The 21,828-nt window shown below is 37.9% G+C and overlaps 1 protein-coding gene and 1 non-coding gene across 2 annotated transcripts; both read left to right on the top strand.

Moving 5' to 3' along the window:
• Positions 1 to 861: 861 nt before the first annotated feature.
• LOC134802940 (uncharacterized) lies at positions 862 to 20,799 on the top strand. The gene is made up of 5 exons (XM_063775670.1): positions 862 to 951; positions 2,317 to 2,567; positions 13,627 to 13,819; positions 20,430 to 20,623; positions 20,677 to 20,799. Exons 1-4 carry the CDS (start codon positions 891 to 893, stop codon positions 20,564 to 20,566), a joined length of 642 nt encoding a protein of 213 aa, XP_063631740.1. The 5' UTR covers positions 862 to 890; the 3' UTR covers positions 20,567 to 20,623; positions 20,677 to 20,799.
• Positions 7,198 to 7,300, top strand: LOC134803024 (U6 spliceosomal RNA). Its single transcript, XR_010145935.1, has one exon. It is a non-coding gene; the product is annotated as a U6 spliceosomal RNA (small nuclear RNA).
• Positions 20,800 to 21,828: the final 1,029 nt, after the last annotated feature.

The following is a 21,828-nucleotide window of genomic DNA, read 5'->3' as shown; positions in this document are numbered from 1 at the left end:
CGATTGAGCTGAAATTTTGCATGTATGTATAAATCGGATGACAATGCAATATTATGGTACAATCGAGCTGATCTGATGATGTGGACAGGAGGTGGCCATAGGAACTCTGTGATGAAACAACGCAACTTAATTGTGTTAGGGGTTTTTAGAATTGTCTCGATGAGTATTAGTTGTCTGTCGTAAGAAAAGTACAGTCAGCGATAAAAGCTTGTACCAAAAATGAAATTTTTGCCAAAAACTTATTACAGATATTTGTCTCCCATAAAAAAACCTCTGTCAGAGGTTAGATTGGATAGACTTCCTGACTACCCAAGATAAAATCCAGTTAATAGGTTTAACTTATTCGTAAGATGATATTCCTAAAAACATAAAAAAAGTTGTGAAAATGGAAATTCAATTGCGTCATTGTGGAAAAGGACAAGTTAAAATTGTCACATTGTGTTGTTCAAAACTTTTCAAACAACATTGCAATAAAAATGAGATAACTCTAACAATCTCATATTTTTCAGTATTATTTTTATTTTATTGTATGTTATGTATGTTGTATAGTGTGCTATGTACTCTATGGTTTACTAGGTAGGTTACTTCTGCACTCTGGCAGAACATTGCAGTAATACCCCCTATTGTTAAGTACCTACATCTTATTGTTTATTTATGGTGGTGATAATTTCGTGCTTTGAAATTGACAGCTACACGAGATGGCGCTGTACGGCTCCGCACATTAACTATCAAATTCAAATCTAATTGGTCAAGCATAATAAATAATAATCAATATTTTGATTAGCCAGCAACCTACACTGAAAATTTTATTGTTAATTAAATATCGTAATAAACAATAAACAAGTAAGTACTGAAATAAACTGCCATGAAACATAACAATGCGATAAGAGATGTGGCAACGACGCGGCAGTTTCCTCATTTTAATATGCAAGCATATAATTTTACTAACAGGTATTTATTAATTATTGATTAACTAATTAATAAAAACTTTTTAAGTTTCTTTATTTTTCAAAAAAAACACGAACAATATAACGTAAATTCTTGGAACTGTTTTAAAAAAACCGGGCAAGTGCGAGTCGGACTCGCGCACGAAGGGTTCCGTACTATAATGCAAAAAACGGCAAAAAAAACGGTCACCCATCCAAGTACTGACCCCGCCCGACGTTGCTTAACTTCGGTCAAAAATCACGTTTGTTGTATGGGAGCCCCACTTAAATCTTTATTTTATTCTGTTTTTAGTATTTGTTGTTATAGCGGCAACAGAAATACATCATCTGTGAAAATTTCAACTGTCTAGCTATCACGGTTTGTGAGATACAGCCTGGTGACAGACAGACGGACGGACGGACGGACAGCGGAGTCTTAGTAATAGGGTCCCGTTTTACCCTTTGGGTACGGAACCCTAAAAAGCAATGTTTTCTTCTTCCTCGCGTTATCCCGATTTTGCCACGGCTCTTTCCCATGAGTTCCCCCCGCTCCCGCCTGGGGAACTAATCCCAAGAATTGACGTTGGCACTAGTTTTTACGAAAGCGACTGCCATCTGACCTTCCAACCCAGAGGGGAAACTAAGCCTTATTGGGATTAGACCGGTTTCCTTGCGATGTTTTCCTTCACCGAAAAGCAACTGGTAAATATAAAATGATATTTCGTACATAAGTTCCGAAAAACTCATTTGGTACGAGCCGCGGTTCCTAAATGATGTACCTCCTCCTCTTCTTCCTCGCGTTATCCCAGCATTCGCCACGGCTCATGGGAGCCTGGGGTCCGCTTGACAACTAATCCCAAGATTTGACGTAGACACTAATTTTTACGAAAGCGACTGCCATCTGACCTTCCAACCTAGAGGGGAAGCTAGGCCTTATTGGGATTAGTCCGGTTTCCTCACGATGTTTTTCTTCACCGAAAAGCAACTGGTAAATATCAAATGATGTACCTAAATGTTGTATAGTTTTTAGGGTTCCGTACCTCAAAAGGAAAAAACGGAAGCCTTATAGGATCATTCGTGCGTCTGTCTGTCCGGCCATTTCCCCCTCCCCCCTTTCCCCGAAACTACTGGGTCTAAAATTTTGAGAAAAATACACAAAATAGTTCTTTACCTATAAAACCTATTAGAAATGTGCAGTTTGAGTCGGACTTAATTAATTAGTTTTAGATCCGACCCCTACGGGTTTTTCTAAAGACATTTCATTTACGTTCCACATAAAAAAATAGGTACATTGTTAAAAATTGGATAATTGTACGGAACCCTTGGAACGCGAGTCCGACTCGCGCTTGACCGGTTTTTATTATTTATACTGAATCAGGCACATGTTCAGGTGTATTACGGCAGACCGTAACCAAACAGCTGCCTCAGGAAGCCTACCAGTTTCAAGGCTATGTGCCATCCCGTCAACCGACTACGGACCCGAAATTGATAAGCGTGCATAGGCAAAAGGAATTACTGGTGATGTCAGCGGCTGATATCATACACGGGACTAATCCCATGATATGGCGCACCGCTGAGATCAGGATGAGGAGCGACCAGTGCGCGTCGTTTGAGGTCGGCTTCGTCTTTAAGACTCTGGAGGTAGAGGATTTTACAGATACTAGCTTTTTATCAACGTGCACACCTAGCGCCACTGCTAAATAATCGTGATTATTTAAATTTAAGGACAGAGGTATTTAAAAAAAGGGGGCCGCTACGTACTGTATTGTGTAGTTAAGTACCTTTAGAATAAATCAAACTAGTTTTTATGTTGCTGGATTCATCAATCTATGCGTCTAAAGTTAAAACGGCCGTTTTTGTTTTGAGTTCCTAGATCGACGAATCCAGCAACATAAAAACTAGTCTGATGTATTCAAAAGGTACTTAAATATACACAATACAGTACGTAGCGGCCCCCGTTTTTAAATACCTGTCGTTAGATTTAAATAATCACGATTATTTAGCAGTGGCGCTAGGGTGCACGTTGATGGGCTCTTAAATAAAAGAAAAATATAAGTACCTGAGAAAAGAGCCAAACATCATTTTCTTGCCAAAACGCGGGTTATTTTCATAGTGGACATGAGCGTCAAGTTGCGAATTTATCAGTACTGCTGCTTGACAATAGATGTCGCGTCGAACGAAAAGTCTAATGCTCAACAATTTTCAGCTAATATTATAACCGGAACTCTATTTTCAACTCCTTCTGCTTTAACGGCCTCCTAGCCTAGTCGGTAGTGACCCTGCCTACGAAGCAGGGGGTCCCGGTTCGAATCCTGGTATGGGCATTTATTTGTGTATTTATCACAAATATTTGTTCCTGAGTTATAGATGTTTTCTATGTATACAGGGTGGTACTTTACTATGATCTTTGCTGAAAGTATATTGTTATCTAATTAATTTTCAATCAATTTAATTATTATCATTTTAAAGCTAGGTTAAGTAAAACAAAAAGACATTAAAAATTAATCATTTTACTATAGGTGACAAACCTAACTGCCGCTATAAAGTTACTGTTTACATTTTCACAGTATGACAGAGGTCATCACTCACTTCACTTACGTAGAATACTTTACACTATTTACATGCGATGTTCAAAAGTACCGCCATGTCTGATTATGCACGCTGCTGCCCGTGCTCGCGTATGTCGGTGTACCTGCGACTTAGATAATATAACCAACGGAGACGCCATGTCTATCATTTTCGGTACAAAATAGTCTGCCGTTTTTTGCGGGGGAGGGGCACATCAAATGTATACGTAACGTAAACATAGCCATGTCAGATAAACGTCAGTCCATACATGTGATTGACATGAGGTTGACCATTGGCCGCCTATTTTCGACAGAGGGGAACGCCTGTTAATTACCACTCCGTTTGGTTATATTCTCTAAGACCTGCGACAACATTTGCTAAACTTTGGTTGGTCTAACCTTCTTGTTTATTATTTATGACCGGCAATCTAGATCTGTCAATTCCTACATTTATTTAGCAGTGACATGTAATTGTCATTTATTTTTTCATTTTTGCTACAAAAGGTCATTAAACTTATTTTCATGACGTCATCGCCCGATCAACTTGCTAGGGTTGAAACAAGTGGATTTTTGCACTAAAGTTTAACCGGCTTTATCTCGTAAATAGTAGAACATAGTTCATTGGGAAAATATAAAGCTATTAGGTCGAACAAATCCCCGTTTTTGTAAAAGTTCTTCGTTCTGTTCCACCCTGTATAAGTATTTATATATCATTACATATTATATATATCGTCGTCTAGTGCCCACAACACAAGCCTTAATAAGCTTACCGTGGGACTAGATTGATATGTGTAAAATTGTCCTATAATATTTATTTATTTATTCTGCTTGTAATATTAGTTGTAAATTATTTTAGTAGTACATTTTTGGTCAGTAGCGACACATGTGACATCTGGTGTCAAGTAGCAGTATTGATAGTTCCACTACTTGACGTTAGATGTCGACTACGAAATAACTCGTGCTTTGGTAAGAAAACTAATGTATGGAGTTACCACTCTTTCTTTACCTACTTATATTTCTCTATGGCTTTACTTACCTTGGCGCAGACGCTCGGAATGACCATGTACAAGCAAGACAGCACTATACATGTGTAGAGCGACGTCCCCTTCCCACCTGTCATTCCGTACGGAAACCGAATCAAAATTCCGTACGTCTGCGGTTAGTCTAACACCTTCGAGCAACACCGGCTTCCGACACATCGGAAGGGAGGGGCCCAAGCGATATCTCACCGTACAAATCTTTCTGCCATTTTTCGCGGGGGGAAAGGTGCACACAGTCGCACTTCTCACACACTTACATACAAAATCCAATCTGTAATGACGACACAAATACATAGAAAATGACACACGTCAAAGACCAATCTTGCAAACCTCGATCTCTTTTTGTGTACGGACGAGTGACAAGTGTCACAACACACGCACGCACACTAACTCATTTTCGTTGAAGTATGTTATAGTATTCTGAGAGATGAGAAGTCGGATTTGTCGCTCGACCGATCCGCAATTTGTACTGAGCGAGCAAAATCGATAAATCCAACAATTACATGAGACTAAAATGTAATAATTGTGTTTGAATCAGGGATGTTACGGAGCTCCGGTTCCGTTTCCGTTAAGGCGGAACTTCCGTTTGGTATTACACATCCGTTTCTGTTCCGGTTCCGTTATGTTTAAAACGGAAGTTATAACGGATGTCAATGCTTCGCGCGGCGGCAGCGTACATTTTATTCGTGTTATTAAAATTAAAATCGTATGTGTTCTGTTGTGTACTGACTACTGACTGTGTGTAGTGTGTGTGGTGAATGTTAGTGTGTAAAAAAACGCACAATGAAGCCGAAATCAAGTTCGATTTGGAACTATTTTGATGAAGTTAGTGGGGACACGGCTAAGTGTAAACTTTGTCTGAAGGTTTATTCTAGAAAGGGGAAAACGACTACATCGTTAAAAAATCAGGCTCCGATTCTGGTTCCGTTTTCGTTTCCGATACCGTTTTCGGTTCCGTTTCCGTTTTCGGTTCCGTTTCCGTTTTCGGTTCCGATTAAAACCACATCCGTTACATCCCTGGTTTGAATGTAATTAAACGTATGATATGTAAAAAAAAAATATTACATGTGAAATGTAACACTTTCTTTTTGTAAATTTGATGTCCTCGACCTCTTTTTATAACAAAAAACCGAGCAAACAGGCATTTTTGTGCAGCAGTGTTCACGCGCGCGTCTGGACTCGGTCTAGTGAAAAACCCAAGTGCAACTAGTTTTATTACCCGCGCTAATCTTGTACCTCGGCAGAGGGGAAATAGTGCGAATGCCGCCTCCCTTCCGTGTTGCTCGAAGTCTAACACAGTCAGAAATATTTTGGGTTCTGGTTCAGCATATATCAGCTCTTTAAATTATCGCCCACTGCTGAGCATAGGCCTCTCTTCTAGTACGCCACTTGTCCCGGTCCCGAGCCAATATCATCCAGAAGTGACCCGCAATTTTCCGGATGTCGTTCACCCAATGAGCCAACGGACGCCATGTTTTTTCATCTGAAAGCGGCTATTCCATTTACCATTTGTGCAACCGACGAAAAGTGTATGAAAAACCACCCATTATACTCTGTATCTTTAGGTATTTAAATAAAAGTAAACAAATAATTTGTATATTTTCGGGTAGTTATAATATTTTTTGGTTAACCAACCAAAGGGAGAGGCCTATGTTCAGCAGTGGACGTCTTATGGCTGAGATGATGATGAACCAACCAAATACAAAACCGCCTGGATCTGTCACTGAACGACCTGACTTTAACCTACATTAAACAACTGTACCGATATTCGGAACCTAATAATAATATTGAGAATGGCAACACTGCGTAGTCGGTCGTATTGTCCTTTTCTAGCATATACGTCCTTCTCTCTCCCACACTCCCACCACTCAGGCAGGTTGCTTTGACAGTTAAACAAGGCAAATTTTCAAGTCATTGGCTTGCTGTTTTTCCATCTGGAAGGTCGTGAAGCTAAACTGCTGGTGAGTTTTTGAATTTGTACCCCAGTTTAGCTGACTATATTGAAAAACAGTTTCTAACGGTTTTTGCCGTTCGAAATAAATATTTAAATTTAGTTGTCCGATAAACTATCTAGCAAATAAAAACGATCCGGAATAGTGATGTGCAAGTGTTTTCAAAGGCTGCCTGCGCGCACCGTGGCTATGCCAATGAAAATACTAAAACACATATGTTAGAAAACACATCGAGCTGGTAAAGCGTGCACGTGTCACCATTAGAATTTAATTTTATACCTACATTAAGTCTCTTCCGAGTCTTGTTAGTTTAAATCTTTGTGTGTGTATAATAACGGTTGAAATTATAATACTTAAATGGTGATGTGTGGAGGCATACCCTTCAGTTTTCAAGTGATTTGTGTTTTCGAATACGAAAGGATCGGATAGTTAATACGTGTTAAGTAGAACCTATGTATTGAGGTAGAAGTTTATAGACGTGTAGGTTTTATCTGCCCAAGTATCTATCAGCAATTTGTCTTTTTATCCCGTTCCGGGTTAATATAATATTACAAAATTATTTTTTTGTGAATTAAATTGCTGACAAATAAGTGTACCCGCTTAGGAGTCGACGAAGCCCCGCCTTCGCGGGGCTTCTATTTCCGCTCTGAGGGACACAAGGTAACGAACAAACCTACATCGCAAACATTGCATTTATTTTTGTGGAAAGTGAGTACTTCGCAGTACATAAACTTAAATCTGACTAGACATAGAGAGAGATTAGCATGGCTCTGCGCAAGAATGACATGCGAAATCGTGAAGTATTTCACTCTTGATCTACCAACTTATATCTCTCCAACTAGATATTTAATTTTGAAAAAATTGTTAAAATGTAGGTAGGTTAAAATGTAGGTACCTACTTAAATAAATAACTTAGCAGGTACTTACAGCTTAAAAGGTTAAGGAAAATAACTCTTGCATGTAGTTGCTATATGTGCTTGTGTTATTTTGGATTTGAATAACTGGATTATTAATTCGTTACGTAACTACCAAGTAACTACATACAAGAGGGTCAATTCTTAAGCCTACCTACCTACCTACATAAATAGTACACTTGGCATTAACGATACGGGAATCTTTAGATTTATTCATTGACGAAGACGCATGGTTTGGTTCATATTATCAAATTATATTAGTTAACTGAAGAGTTTAGTTTTGGCAAATCTGCGCGTCACCGTGAATGACACTTTCTAAAAGTGCCTGTAAAAGCCTGCATAAAGCCTTTCACCTTGTCGAGCAAGGAACCCGCAACTAAGGGAATATTACCCATAAACTCAGGGTATTCGATTTGAATGATATTCTTAAACCTACGTCTGTTATGGTTCCACCTGCGTAAGGTGTGCCTAAGAAAATCTTTTATTCGTTCACAAACTAACGTCAAGTTATTTGTGATGAAACCAATATATTATGTACCTATCTAAGGCTGCGCAAGGCTGCCATGTCTCCACCTGCGTAAGGTGTGCCAAAGAATCTTTGATTCATTCACAAACTGACGTCAAGTTATTGATGATAATATTATAACCTATGTAAGCCTGCGCAAGGCATGTCAGACATATTCACAGAAATATAAATGATATGGTCATAAGTCATAACACATGCGAGCAAGTAAGCCACAATCAGAAAAATATTACAAAAATGAATTTGTAAATATCTCCTTTTAGAGAAAATAAAAAGGGTTCTAACAAAATCAGTCGAAATAGGCAAAGCTTTGTTATTAGTTTTCATTTTTGTTTACCAATCTATTCTAAAAGGGTCCCAAACACCCTATTGGCTAAGCCCAAAATTGGGCTAATTAACTGTGGTAAAAGTGAAAACTGCTTTCCATTTACATTACATTTCTAAAATTATAAGGTATAAAATAACCTAAGATTCCAGGCCTATCTCGACTCATTTTTATTTTAAAGATGAAAAAATCTTTGCACCCTAATATAAAATTGTGGTCTGGAGACGCTTAGCCTCATAACTTGGGCGGCATAGAGAATACTAAGAGATTTAGTCACCTAATTTCGATTATAAGCCCAGGCAGAAAATTGATAATTAGAATCAGGAGTGGTCAATCCACCAAGGTCCGGACAATCTGTGGACTCTAATTTAATCAGACTATGTAAGCTCACGACAGTGCTTACGGTTCCATTCTGAAATAAGCTATGTTTACAATATAATTCAAATTATATTACTCATGGTGTGAAACAAACAGCCTGCTCAAGGTGTACAAAGGGTCCGATTAACGGCCCTATGAATATCTAAAAAACCTTTGGAGTCTAGGCCTGCTAAGGCAGACTAGAAATAAATACATATGATCTCAATGTAAGAGCAGCTCACAGTTGCATAAATTATATTTGCCTCGAGAGCACTAGACTTTCAGTTAACATGTTTACGAGTACCTACCTATGTACACGACATGACCAAGGTTACCTGCCTATTTAACTATTATATCCCTGACTGCCATGGTATAGGAAAATTATCATGTGCTGGCGGTGCTGCACAAGCATGTTTGAAATAAAATATATAAAACTGGCCTGACGGGCGTTTATCAATTATGTATTTTACACCTTGTGTCTGTATTGTGACCCAGGAAGTTTTAAACCACCTGTATCGTAAGTGCTCCTATGCACGGATTAAGTTTATTTTAAACTACCCATGCCCTAACCTCAAGGGCAAGTGCTTCTATGCACGGACTAGATACTGTTATCACTTAATTCACTTATCATGACTTGTCATAGTTTGATACTACACGTTTAACAAATTTAAGACCGTGGAATGTACCCACTACAAAAAGGTTTTTAAAAACAGTGACTGAATGGTTTGCACGAACGGTTCTAGCACAACTTCTGGGCGGTCACGTCTAGGGCATGACCCTCTAGTTCTCAATTTATACATAATTATAACATTGTGATACTGTTCGCTTTGCACAATAAAATAGGGAAACAGGAGCACGCCTTGGGAAAAGGCGAAGCTATTTTGAAACGCGAACTTTTCAAAAATAGATTGAAATATATAAATATGTCTTTGACGTGGAACATGTACACCCAAACAAATGCAGTCATTTATTATATGTTAGCAAAACTCTGCCAAAGTGTTAGTCTGTCTGTACAGTGTAACCTGAAGGCATCAATGAACAAAAATCTCTTGAAACATGGTGGATTAATTAATTTACACCCCGTCTGTGTCTTGCTCCTACCAAATCCACAATTTAAGGACCTCAACCTATCTAGGTACCCTTCTTGCTCGAGACCTGAAAAAATGTTCACAATAATCTCATGCAGTCAAGTGTCGGAAAACTAGGTCCACACACTTAGCGCTACCGTGAATATATATCTAAGAAGTCTGTATACTGCCTAACAGGAGGCGGGATGTTAATAGACTAGCCTATATCGTAGGCCAGAGATATAGTATACAAAAGCACACTGGCCCAAATCCAGTAATATTATAATTTCAGAATATAAAATAATTGACAATTCTGCGTATATTTGATATCAAAAAATTACAGTTATCCTTAGTTCATAAGGAGGATAAGTATACATAAATATCAAATAAATTCGACAAAGTGTTGACTCTAGCATTGGATGAAATAGGTCCCTCTTAAAGGGCCTCTGCACTGTTGGCTTTGGGCCCACGGGTGCCCGGCAAAAGGTCGGGGACCCCATGGTTCCGCACAGTTATTGCAAATAATGTAAAATCACTAAATAAACACACAAATCTGCATTTTGGTTAAAACACATGCGATGAGCTAAGGTTTCGAATTAAGTACCTTATTCTTAATAATTTACACACTGGAAAGAGGAAACTGAATATTCAGAACTATGCAATGTCTATAAATGCTTTACATAAATTAAGCCACTTAAGCGTTCAGAACCAATCAAGCTTATGCCTACTAGTAGGCACAGATAAGGTAAACTTACTGCATATATAGAAATTAATGAGTACAATTAAGGTCACTTGATGATAGCTAAACATGAATATAATCAGAATGAGCCTGCACCTATACAAATATCATTGATAAGGTTCTGTGGCATTTCTATATTAACCATTTGAACGCCAAGAGCACCAAAAAGCGTCATTATCATTACTAGTCGTGCCAACATGAGTGTTATGTTATGGCCAAGGACCGGAAAACCCCTCTTTACGCTTAATCCTATCAATTCGGTAACCCAATCGATTCGGTTACCGTATCATTCGGTAACCCTATCATACTGTTACCTGATTGTAATGGTAACCTTATTGAAACGGTAACCCTAACCTTTAACCGAGTTAATCTCAAAACCCCATCGCGATAGGGTTTTTGTTAAGGGTTTTTAACAGGTTTTCATTCAGTTATGGTAACCTTTATTATCGGTTGCTTACTGGTTTGCTACATTGAAGTAGTTTTAGTGATGTGCCGTCAGAACTAAAAAAAAATACAAAAAAATTTGTTTATTTTATTTACTTTATTTATATTTTGTTGATTTTATTGATTTTACTTATTAAATTTATTTAATTTAATTTATTTATTTAATTGAGTTAATTGATTTAATTTTTTGAATTTGTTGAATTTATTTATTTTTTTGAATTTATTTAATTTATTTAATTTATTTCATTTATTTAATTTATTTCATTTATTTAATTAGTTTAATTTGTTATATTTGTTTAATTAATTTAATTAATTTAATTATTTTTTTATTTTTATTATTATTATTTTTTTTTTTTTTTATCTATTTTATTTATTTTATTTATTTTATTTATTTTATTTATTTTATTTATTTTATTTATTTTATTTATTTTATTTATTTTATTTATTTTATTTATTTTATTTATTTTATTTATTTTATTTATTTTATTTATTTTATTTATTTTATTTATTTTATTTATTTTATTTATTTTATTTATTTTATTTATTTTATTTATTTTATTTATTTTATTTATTTTATTTATTTTATTTATTTTATTTATTTTATTTATTTTATTTATTTTATTTATTTTATTTATTTTATTTATTTTATTTATTTTATTTATTTTATTTATTTTATTTATTTTATTTATTTTATTTATTTTATTTATTTTATTTATTTTATTTATTTTATTTATTTTATTTATTTTATTTATTTTATTTATTTTATTTATTTTATTTATTTTATTTATTTTATTTATTTTATTTATTTTATTTATTTTATTTATTTTATTTATTTTATTTATTTTATTTATTTTATTTATTTTATTTATTTTATTTATTTTATTTATTTTATTTATTTTATTTATTTTATTTATTTATTTTAATTATTTTAGTTATAATATAATAATATTTATAATAAGAACACACCACACAAGTAGGTATAAAGATAAACAAAGGAAAGGCAAAAAAACTTGTTTGTGCTGGAGGCTTCATAGACCGCCCATGCCAACCTCGGTTATTCAATAATAAGTTGAATTTAGGTGTGCGTAAAGATTACAATCGTTTGAACTGGTCAAAAACCTCATAATGAGGTAACTGAATAGACTGGGTTTTTATTTCGGTTACCGGTAACAGAGGTTAACTCGATCTGATACGGTTACCGAATCAAAGTGTTACCTTATTAAGCGGTTACCGTTATGGTAGGGGTTTTTATAAACACCTCTAAAATAACCCTATGAAAAACCCCGGTTAAGGTAACCGGTTCCTGTCCCTGGTTATGGCTTAAGCTCTCAAAGTAACCTTCACAATTTTAAGTAAGGTTTGTTTAGGTACATTAGCTCGCGTTCGCGTTAGTAAAGCGTACAAAGGATTAAATGCATTTTATAGCTATAACCAAGTATATAGCACACATTGGCTCACAGTCATGAAAGGAATTCAGTAATTCCCTATGACATTTTAGTAAGTAGGTACCCAATACTAACTTTGTGGGTAGTGATAGTGATATAACGAATATGTACAATATTCGTCTACTTAATCCCGAGAGATTTTGGAAATAAGAAAGGTCTTGTCCTTGTTATATTCCTGCAACTGCTTACTTTACTAGATAATTATTATCAAATTTGTTAATAATTGGGAGTTATAAATAAAAACTACTCGAGTACTTTATAAATAATTCTTATCTCTTCATATTTTAATTACATCACTCCTTATCACAGATGTTGTATGCTCCTTGAAGAGTAGACTGACTTAAAATCTCATCTTCTTTTACCTAGTTTCACATACATATAATTAAGTATAGCACCCTTGTGGTGACTCACTTATCCTCTTTGAAAATTTATAAGTACCTACATTAAGTACATATATAAAATGTAAAGTTAGTATCATAATATAATTTTATATCAAAATGTATGCTTTACTAAATACCTCTCTCCTCACAAGTGTTAAAATAAAGGGTGTACTACATAATTAATTAAACACTCGTAATATAATAATATTACATATACATAATAACTCCACGTATAATCACATTGGCTTGGCGTCTTCCCACCACCAGGCGATAACAAACACGTCTCAATATTATTATTAGGTTCCGAATATCGGTACAGTTGTTTAATGACAGCGTTTTACACAAAAATAAAACGCTAATTAAATAACTTACCATATTCGGAACCTAAAGTTTTAATCCTGCCTGGTGTAAATATGAATAATTTTGAGACAATGACTTGAAAATTTGCCTTGTTTAACTGTCAAAGCAACCTGCCTGAGTGGTGGGAGTGTGGGAGAGAGAAGGACGTATATGCTAGAAAAGGACAATACGACCGACTACGCAGTGTTGCCATTCTCAATATTATTATTAGGTTCCGAATATGGTAAGTTATTTAATTAGCGTTTTATTTTTGTGTAAAACGCTGTCATTATTTGATCATGTAATGTTTTCAACTACCCTCAACTGGCTTAAGGAGCCATTTGAGGGTAGATTTTGTTTACTTTTATTTAAATACCTAAAGATACAGTCATATAAAAGCGGCCACCATTCCATTTACTATTTTTTTTTTTTTTTTTTTTTTTTTTTTTTTTATTGAAAATTTAACAGAAAAAATACAATATTTAGTACCTTAATCTAATGTTTCGCCAAACTGTGAGACAGTTTGTTGGCGGTGCAACTACCCGACGAAAAGTGTATGAAAAACCACCCATTATATACACATAATGTTAATTATTATTGTTCCTTAGGAGACCTATAAAAAAATGCTGGACCTATACAATACGACGGTGCAGATACGCAAGAACAATACCAATATAGACCACATGGACCACATGATGTTTTTGCAAAAGTTCGAGAAGCTACACTGGCGGATATACCACCTGCACAACATGCTTCACGAGGTCGAAAGAAAATACAAGATGGACGCCATCATCAACGCATGTAATAGCCGTAACCACAGAATAAATAATAGTACTGTAGACGACAGAACCTGTAAACGAAACTTAAAACTAATACTTACCTATACTTATATCTAAATATACCTTTTTTACTTACCTATTCTGTATTATGATGTACTTCTTATATAAATAAATCTATACTTACGTATTGAATGGTGAGCGCGAGCGACATGCAATACTATATATACATACCTAGATGCATAGATGCATACGTACCTGTATCCAACCCGGATCAGTTGCTAACTGACCACTGTCACACACAGACGCTGTCCCTCGCGGCCGCTACCTATCTTTCATTTCTCATACTTACGTGTTTTTCTCCTGCTACTCTTCTTCCCTGCACCCCTTTCACCGTCTACAGTCTACAAAGTGGTCTTCGAGCCGGATCTGGAAATAACCGGACCGCCGCGCAAGATGGTGAACACCCGCAGAAACGTAAAAAAAGAACGTGAAAAGCAGGAACGCGAAATGAAACAGGCGGACAAGGAGGAAAATGATGTGAAGCAACTCACTAAGGAGTCTACAGATGAAAACTCGAAAAAGAACGTTAAGGAATTCGACAAGACTTACGTAGCACCCGATCCAGGAGAGGGTACTTCAAAAATGTTTTTGAACCCGGCTGATAAAGAGCCCCAACACCCATCCGGGTCACGCAGTAGCAATCGCTCGAAGTCGAAGAAATCTCCGTCGTTTAAGAGTACATTATTGGATGAACGTAAAAATATAAAAATAAAAGCGGCTGAAGAGTTAGCTCGCATACAGTCGGAATTGGTTCAAAAGAAACTAGCGGCAGATCTAGCAGCCTTGGAAGAAAAATACAGTCACATATCGTCGTCGAAGTCAAGTGAAAAGAAGGATAATGGAAGTGAAATTGAGAAGTGGATCGACCAAGGTCAACAAGTGCTTCAACAGGGTGACGTCATCGGTCGCCCGCCGGCGCCTGCCGCCAACGATTTAGAAGCCACCGTGTCTATGCTGGCACAGGCCCTCAAGGATCTCACAGCTTCCACCTGCAAACAAAACAATAATTTAATTAGTCGTTTGAGTACACCGCGAGAACTACCTACCTTCTCCGGTGATGCTATGGAGTGGCTAAACTTCAAACAATCCTTTGATGAATCTACAGAACTCTGTAATTATAGCACTAAAGAAAATATGTGGCGTTTGAGGAAATGCCTCGTCGGCGCGGCACGAGAAGCAGTAGCGGCGTTACTCACCAGCGGTTCGTCGCCCGACACCATCATGGCCACCCTCCAACTGCAATTTGGAAACCCAGAATTAATCATAAATAAAATCATGAATGATATCAAGAAGATACCTGCATTGCCTCAAGATTATATTGGGGATCTCGTGAAATTTTCAATAAAAATTAAAAACTTCATGGCAGCAGTAAAAACGCTCAACCGAGATGAGTACCTAAAAGGCGTCAGTATTTGTACTATCGTCTTATCAAAGTTACCGACTGCGTTACTCACTAAGTGGTCTGATTATTATTATAAACAAAAAGAAATTAATGGCGACATCAAGCTGAACAAGTTGGAATTATTATCACAGTTCCTCTCAGAAGAAGCTACAAAAATTACTGAATCTGGTATCAGTTTACTAAATATGAAGCAAATAAATTACAGTGGTGATAAAAGTGGATTTAAACAACATGCAGTTTGTACGACAAGTCAACAAACAGAAAAGTGCAAGTTTTGCAAGTTATCCCCTCACAGCCTTATTAATTGTAGGCTATTTAAAAAGTCATTACGCAAAGAGCGATGGAAGTTTGTGAGAAATAACGGGATTTGTTTTTAAATGCTTATCAGCTGATCATGATAAGGAAACCTGCCGAGCGCCGATGTGCGACAAGGACGGCTGCGCACAGCCACACCATGCACTACTTCATTACTCTATCAACAAAGAAGCCCCGAAGCAAGTTCACGCCGTGGATGTTATCGCTGAAGACAAGGACGTGGACCAGGTGGAGTCTGAGGAAGACTCACAATCCTCACAGCCCGAAAGTGAGCCCGTCTCTGAGAACAGTATTGTGGCGAACGTCAGTGATAATAACAACAAAGTATTTTTAAAAGTTGTTCGTGTCAATGTTCACGGTCCTAAGGGTGTGATCACAACGCACGCCTTTTTAGACGACGGGTCGGCAATTTCATTGATTTCTGAAAATGTGGTAAATCGAGTGGGGTTGACTGGGAAAACTCTAAATTTACATTTACGTGGTGCCTGGAACTCTGGAGAAATCTTGTGCAAATCGAAACTAGTGGACTTAAAAATATCAAACGTGGACAATGAATGTTTTGAATTACGTGCTCGAAAAATGTCGGAACTGAATATACCAGTGCAAAAGTTATCTAAAATAAACATTAAAAACTATGAACATTTAAGTGAATTAAATAACTACTATTATCAAAATACGGATGTGAAACCGGAACTATTGATCGGACAAGATTATTATCACCTAATTAAGCCTATAAAAATAATTTCGCGTGAATGGAACGAACCTTGTGCTACATTGACTGTTTTGGGATGGTGTGTACACGGCCCTATAAATCAAGACTCGCTAAAGCAGCGCACTGCAAGCGACACGCTTTGCGTGTCTCACTCTCCCGCGCGCGCGCATCGACGTTCTCTCTCGCTCCCTCCTGGCAAGTTAGGTGCATCACCTATTGTTAATGAAGCCGGCCGCCTTACCTACGATAACAGCGGTCCGCCCCGCGCGCCCGCGCCCGCGCCCGCCGCCCCTGCAAGTACATGTGCATCAGCTGTGTTGTCAACGGCCGAGCAAACTTGTTTTGACGAATCTGCAGTTTTATTTATTGATGCGAGCGACCCCGCTGATAATTACAACGCCGATGTGTTATTACACGAAACAGTGAGAAATTATTTTAACTTAGAAAGTGTCGGCGTAACTTCAGAAAAGAGGGAAAATAAAGAAGAACAACAGGCAATTTCTATTTTAAATGATACGGCGAAGTTAAAGAATGGCAGATGGGAAGTGGGACTTCCCTGGAAAAGTGAAGAAAAATTAGTGAAATCTTACTCAATTGCGGAAAGAAGATTAAAATCCGTGGAGAAGCGATTACGAAGTAACGAAGAATACGCTTCGAGATATCGCGAGCGAATAAAACATTTATTTGAAAATGATTACGCAAGAGAAGTAAAACCAAAAGAAAATGGAAATAGAATTTGGGTAATTCCCCACTTTGGAGTGGATAATCCGAGGAAGAAGAAACTGAGACTAGTCTTTGACTGTGCTAGTATTTCCCATGGAAAATGCCTAAATGATTATTTGCTTCAAGGTCCTGATTTGTTAAGCTCATTTTATGGGATTATGTTACGATTCAGTGAAAACCCCATAGGAATAACGGGTGACATTCGTGACATGTTTCTAAGAATTAAAATAAGACAAGAAAATCAACACGCCTTGAGATTTATATGGCGCGACAGTCAAGATCAACCAATAAAACAATGTGTTATGACGTCACTTTTATTTGGCGGAAATTGCAGCCCATTTATTGCACAATTTATAAGAGATAAGAATGCTCAACAATTCGTCAAAACAAAGCCTAACGCCGTCCGAGCTATTATGCATAGTCATTACGTAGACGATTTCATAGACTCGCTGCCCACAGAAAGCAAAGCGATAAATATTATTGACGATGTTTCTACGGTGCATAAATTCGGAGGATTTGAGATACGCGGCTGGACAAGTAACAACAAAACTGTTTTGTCACACTTACCTAAAGATCAATTAAGTACTAACGGAGAAAGTTTGCTGGTAGATGGCGAAAATAAAACTCAACGAACTTTGGGATTATTATGGGATCCAGCGCAAAATACTTTGGCAGTCGATGTGTCTTTTAAGAACATACCCGAAGACATCCTGGAATTCAAGAAAACGCCGACAAATCGAATTTTACGCATCACTATGTCAATTAAACACTGGATCACCGACCTAAAGAGTGTTGTGCACCTGACCGTACCAATATGGTATTTTACTACGTCCGCAAATTTCATTACGAGTGCGAAAGAGACAACTAGCATTCTGGAACCTCATTTGTATTGTGATGCAGCAGACCAGCAGCTCGCATTGTACGCCTACCAGTGTGAGTACTGCCGAAGCAGTACTGGGGGGGAGGTTGTAGACGACAGAACCTGTAAACGAAACTTAAAACTAATACTTACCTATACTTATATCTAAATATACCTTTTTTACTTACCTATTCTGTATTATGATGTACTTCTTATATAAATAAATCTATACTTACGTATTGAATGGTGAGCGCGAGCGACATGCAATACTATATATACATACCTAGATGCATAGATGCATACGTACCTGTATCCAACCCGGATCAGTTGCTAACTGACCACTGTCACACACAGACGCTGTCCCTCGCGGCCGCTACCTATCTTTCATTTCTCATACTTACGTGTTTTTCTCCTGCTACTCTTCTTCCCTGCACCCCTTTCACCGTCTACAGTCTACAAGTACTATCGTACAGAAAGGAAACTTCCTACAAAACCGAAGTTTGACAGCGGTTCAGGGTCGAATCATGCTATCCCTTTCTAATATATGACACTATCCCTTTCGGCTAATTAGGATTGTCAAAATTCAAGTGATTATCTTATCTGTGGTCGTGCACGCAAAAGGAAGTCAAGTGGTGCCAACCCTAATAATTGCTCGGAGCAATGCTGAGCCGAGTTTGGCCGAAGTCAGGAGTTTCGCACCCCTGCCGTAACACACTATCGCACCGCACCGCGACCTTGGTGCCGCGCACCCATAAGTGAGAGCGAGAAAGAGATATTTCTTTCTTGCTCATACGTATGGGTGTGGCGCCCGTGACCTTGGTGCGGTGCGGTAGTGTATTACGGCTTTAAGTCATCCATAGCAGTGGGGAGACACTATGACATCGGGCAAACTCGGCTTCGTTCGGCTCAGCATTGGTCCGAGGAATTATTAGGGTTGGCACCACTTGACGACATTTTGCGAGGACCACAGATAAAGATAATCACTTTAATTTTGACAACCCCAAATAGCCGAAAGGGATATTAGAAAGAGCCATATATTAGAAAGGGACGGCATGATTCGACCCTGAATCGCTAGCAAACTTCGGTTTTGTAGGAAGTGTCCTTTCTGTACGGTACTACTGTTATTTATTCTGTGTCCATAGACCCTATGATCTTATAACTAGCGACCCGCCCCGGCTTCGCATGGGTTAACAAATTATAAGTACCTAAACCTTCCTCAAAAATCACTCTATTGATAGGTGAAAACCGCATGAAAATCCGTTCAGTAGTTTTTGAGTTTCTCGCGAACATTTAAAACACACAAACAGACAGACGCGGCGGGGGACTTTGTTTTATAAGGTGTAGTGAAGATAGGTTATACACGCTCCAAAATTGAAGCACTCACTTTGTGACAAATTGTACAAGTTGCCTTTAGTCGCGGTCAGGCTTCGAGCAACACGGAAGGGAGGCGGCATTCGCACTATTTCCCCTCTGCCGAGGTACAAGATTAGCGCGTCAATCTAATCTAGCGCGGGTAATAAAACTAGTTGCACTTGGATTTTTCACTAGACCGAGTCCAGACGCGCGCGTGAACACTGCTGCACAAAAATGCCTGTTTGCTCGGTTTTTTGTTATAAAAAGAGGTCGGGGACATCAAATTTACAAAAAGAAAGTGTTACATTTCACATGTAATATTTTTTTTACATATCATAGGTTTAATTACATTCAAACACAATTATTATATTTTAGTCTCATGTAATTGTTGGATTTATCGATTTTGCTCGCTCAGTACAAATTGCGGATCGGTCGAGCGACAAATCCGACATCTCATCTCTCAGAATACAATAACATACTTCAACGAAAATGTGTTAGTGTGCGTGTTGTGACACTTGTCACTCGTCCGTACACAAAAAGAGATCGAGGTTTGCAAGATTTGTCTTTGACGTGTGTCATTTTCTATGTATTTGTGTCGTCATTACAGATTGGATTTTGTATGTAAGTGTGTGAGAAGTGCGACTGTGTGCACCTTTCCCCCGCGAAAAATGGCAGAAAGATTTGTACGGTGAAATATCGCTTGGGCCCCTCCCTTCCGATGTGTCGGAAGCCGGTGTTGCTCGAAGCGGTCAGGCGAGTAATGAGGTGCGGACATGCGGACGTAAGAATACCAATTTGTGACGCCAGTATTTTCGTTCTGGGGCATTTTTTCAATTTAGAGGGCTCTAATATCACCATAAATCAAAAATTGGAGATTGACGCCAATTTTATTTCTGATCAAATCGACCTATTTGATCAGTCCCGTCTGGATACCACTTTAACTTTTATTTAACAGACTATCGCACCGCACCAAGGTCATTGTGCGACGCACCCATAAGTAAGAGCGAGAAAGCGATATCTCTTTCTCGCTCTTACTTATCGGTGCGTCACACAATGACCTTGGTGCGGTGCGATAGTGTGTTACGGCCTTAACAATCGTCAAAACCTATTCGTTGGAATGTATCTAAAATCGCATGCGATTTGTTGTAAGGTGAGTAAAGGCCCCGGACCACCCCGGACCCTAACTATAATATGTTTCCGATTTCCAGCGGGCGTGTTCCGGGATGGTAAGCGCTGGACGCGCCCCACACAGCAATTGGCCAAGACGTTCGTCTGGCCCAAGCGCACCACCAGCTGGTGGCGACCGATGGAATACGGCTGGAATACCGATTACTTCTACTGGTAACGCCAAACCGACCTGACCTGCCACCACGTAAGACCTGGATGCACTGGACCTATCCAGGTTTAAATAATTTTTATTCCAGCTGTATTTCAGCGGTCACTGGACCTATCCAGGTCCAGTGACCGCTGAAATACAGCTGGAATAAAAATTATTTAAAAAACTGTTAACTTCAATGATCTTACCGCCAGTGGTGAAAAGTGCTAAAAATTACAAATTACTTACAACCTGAAATAAAGTAGTAGTAGTAGTAGTAGTGTTTCTACTTGATAAAAACAAATTAAAATATTTTTCTGAAATAATTTAATTTGTTCAAAAACTTTACTTACTTACAACTTAAAATAATAATTTAGCGTATATACGTCCCAGTCCCACTGCTGGGCACGGCCTCCTCTCAAGCACGAGAGGGTTTAGGCTATAGTCCCCACGCTGGCCCAATGCGGGTTGGGGACTTCACATACACCTTTGAATTTCTTCGCGGATGTATGCAGGTTTCCTCACGGTGTTTTCCTTCACCGAAAAAAAAGAACTTAAAATAAGTTGTTTGTAAAATAAGGAGTGTAATAATGGTCTAAGATCTCACATATATGGTCGACCTTCACCAATTTGTCTGACGGCTGAAACTATGAAAATATGAAAGAAAATATGTTCCAGGACATAAATAAATAGGGTTGCCTAAAGAAATATGGTCAAGGCTATTTTTAATAAATGTTTGTAAAAAAAAAATTTTTTTCGGCAAAGGACCATGGGCAGAAATGTCCCCACCCACCAACAGAAATGAAACATGTCTCATTTAATAGATCTTAGCAACCTGATGATTTTTTACTATGACGAGGATCGCCATATGTATGGGGTTTTCTTGGAAAACCGTGTTTTGTTTTTACATATTTTTTGCTCATTTCATTGAAAGTTTTTGTTTTTTTATTATACTAGTTGATTGATAAACAAGCATGCGGGGCTGCGTGATGGTAAACAGTCACCGCAGCCTATAGACGGATGTAACAACTCATGGTTATCACGTAATACGCGTTACCGACCATGTGACGTAAAGATCTTATGCCACAATACCCAGTAATTGCACTGCCATGTCTCACCCTTCAAACCGGAACACCGCCATGAAAACATAACTGCTTAGGGATAGAAAAAAACACCATACATAGGGCGATTCTCGTCATAGTAAAAAATCATCAGTTTGCCAAGATCTATTAAATGAGACATGTTTCATTTCTGTTGGTGGGTGGGGACAGTGCCCATACAAATTTGCCCAT

Source organism: Cydia splendana, chromosome 25, assembly GCF_910591565.1.
Source record: "Cydia splendana chromosome 25, ilCydSple1.2, whole genome shotgun sequence".
NCBI lineage: Eukaryota > Metazoa > Arthropoda > Insecta > Lepidoptera > Tortricidae > Cydia > Cydia splendana.
This window is presented reverse-complemented; position numbering and strand designations above follow the sequence as displayed.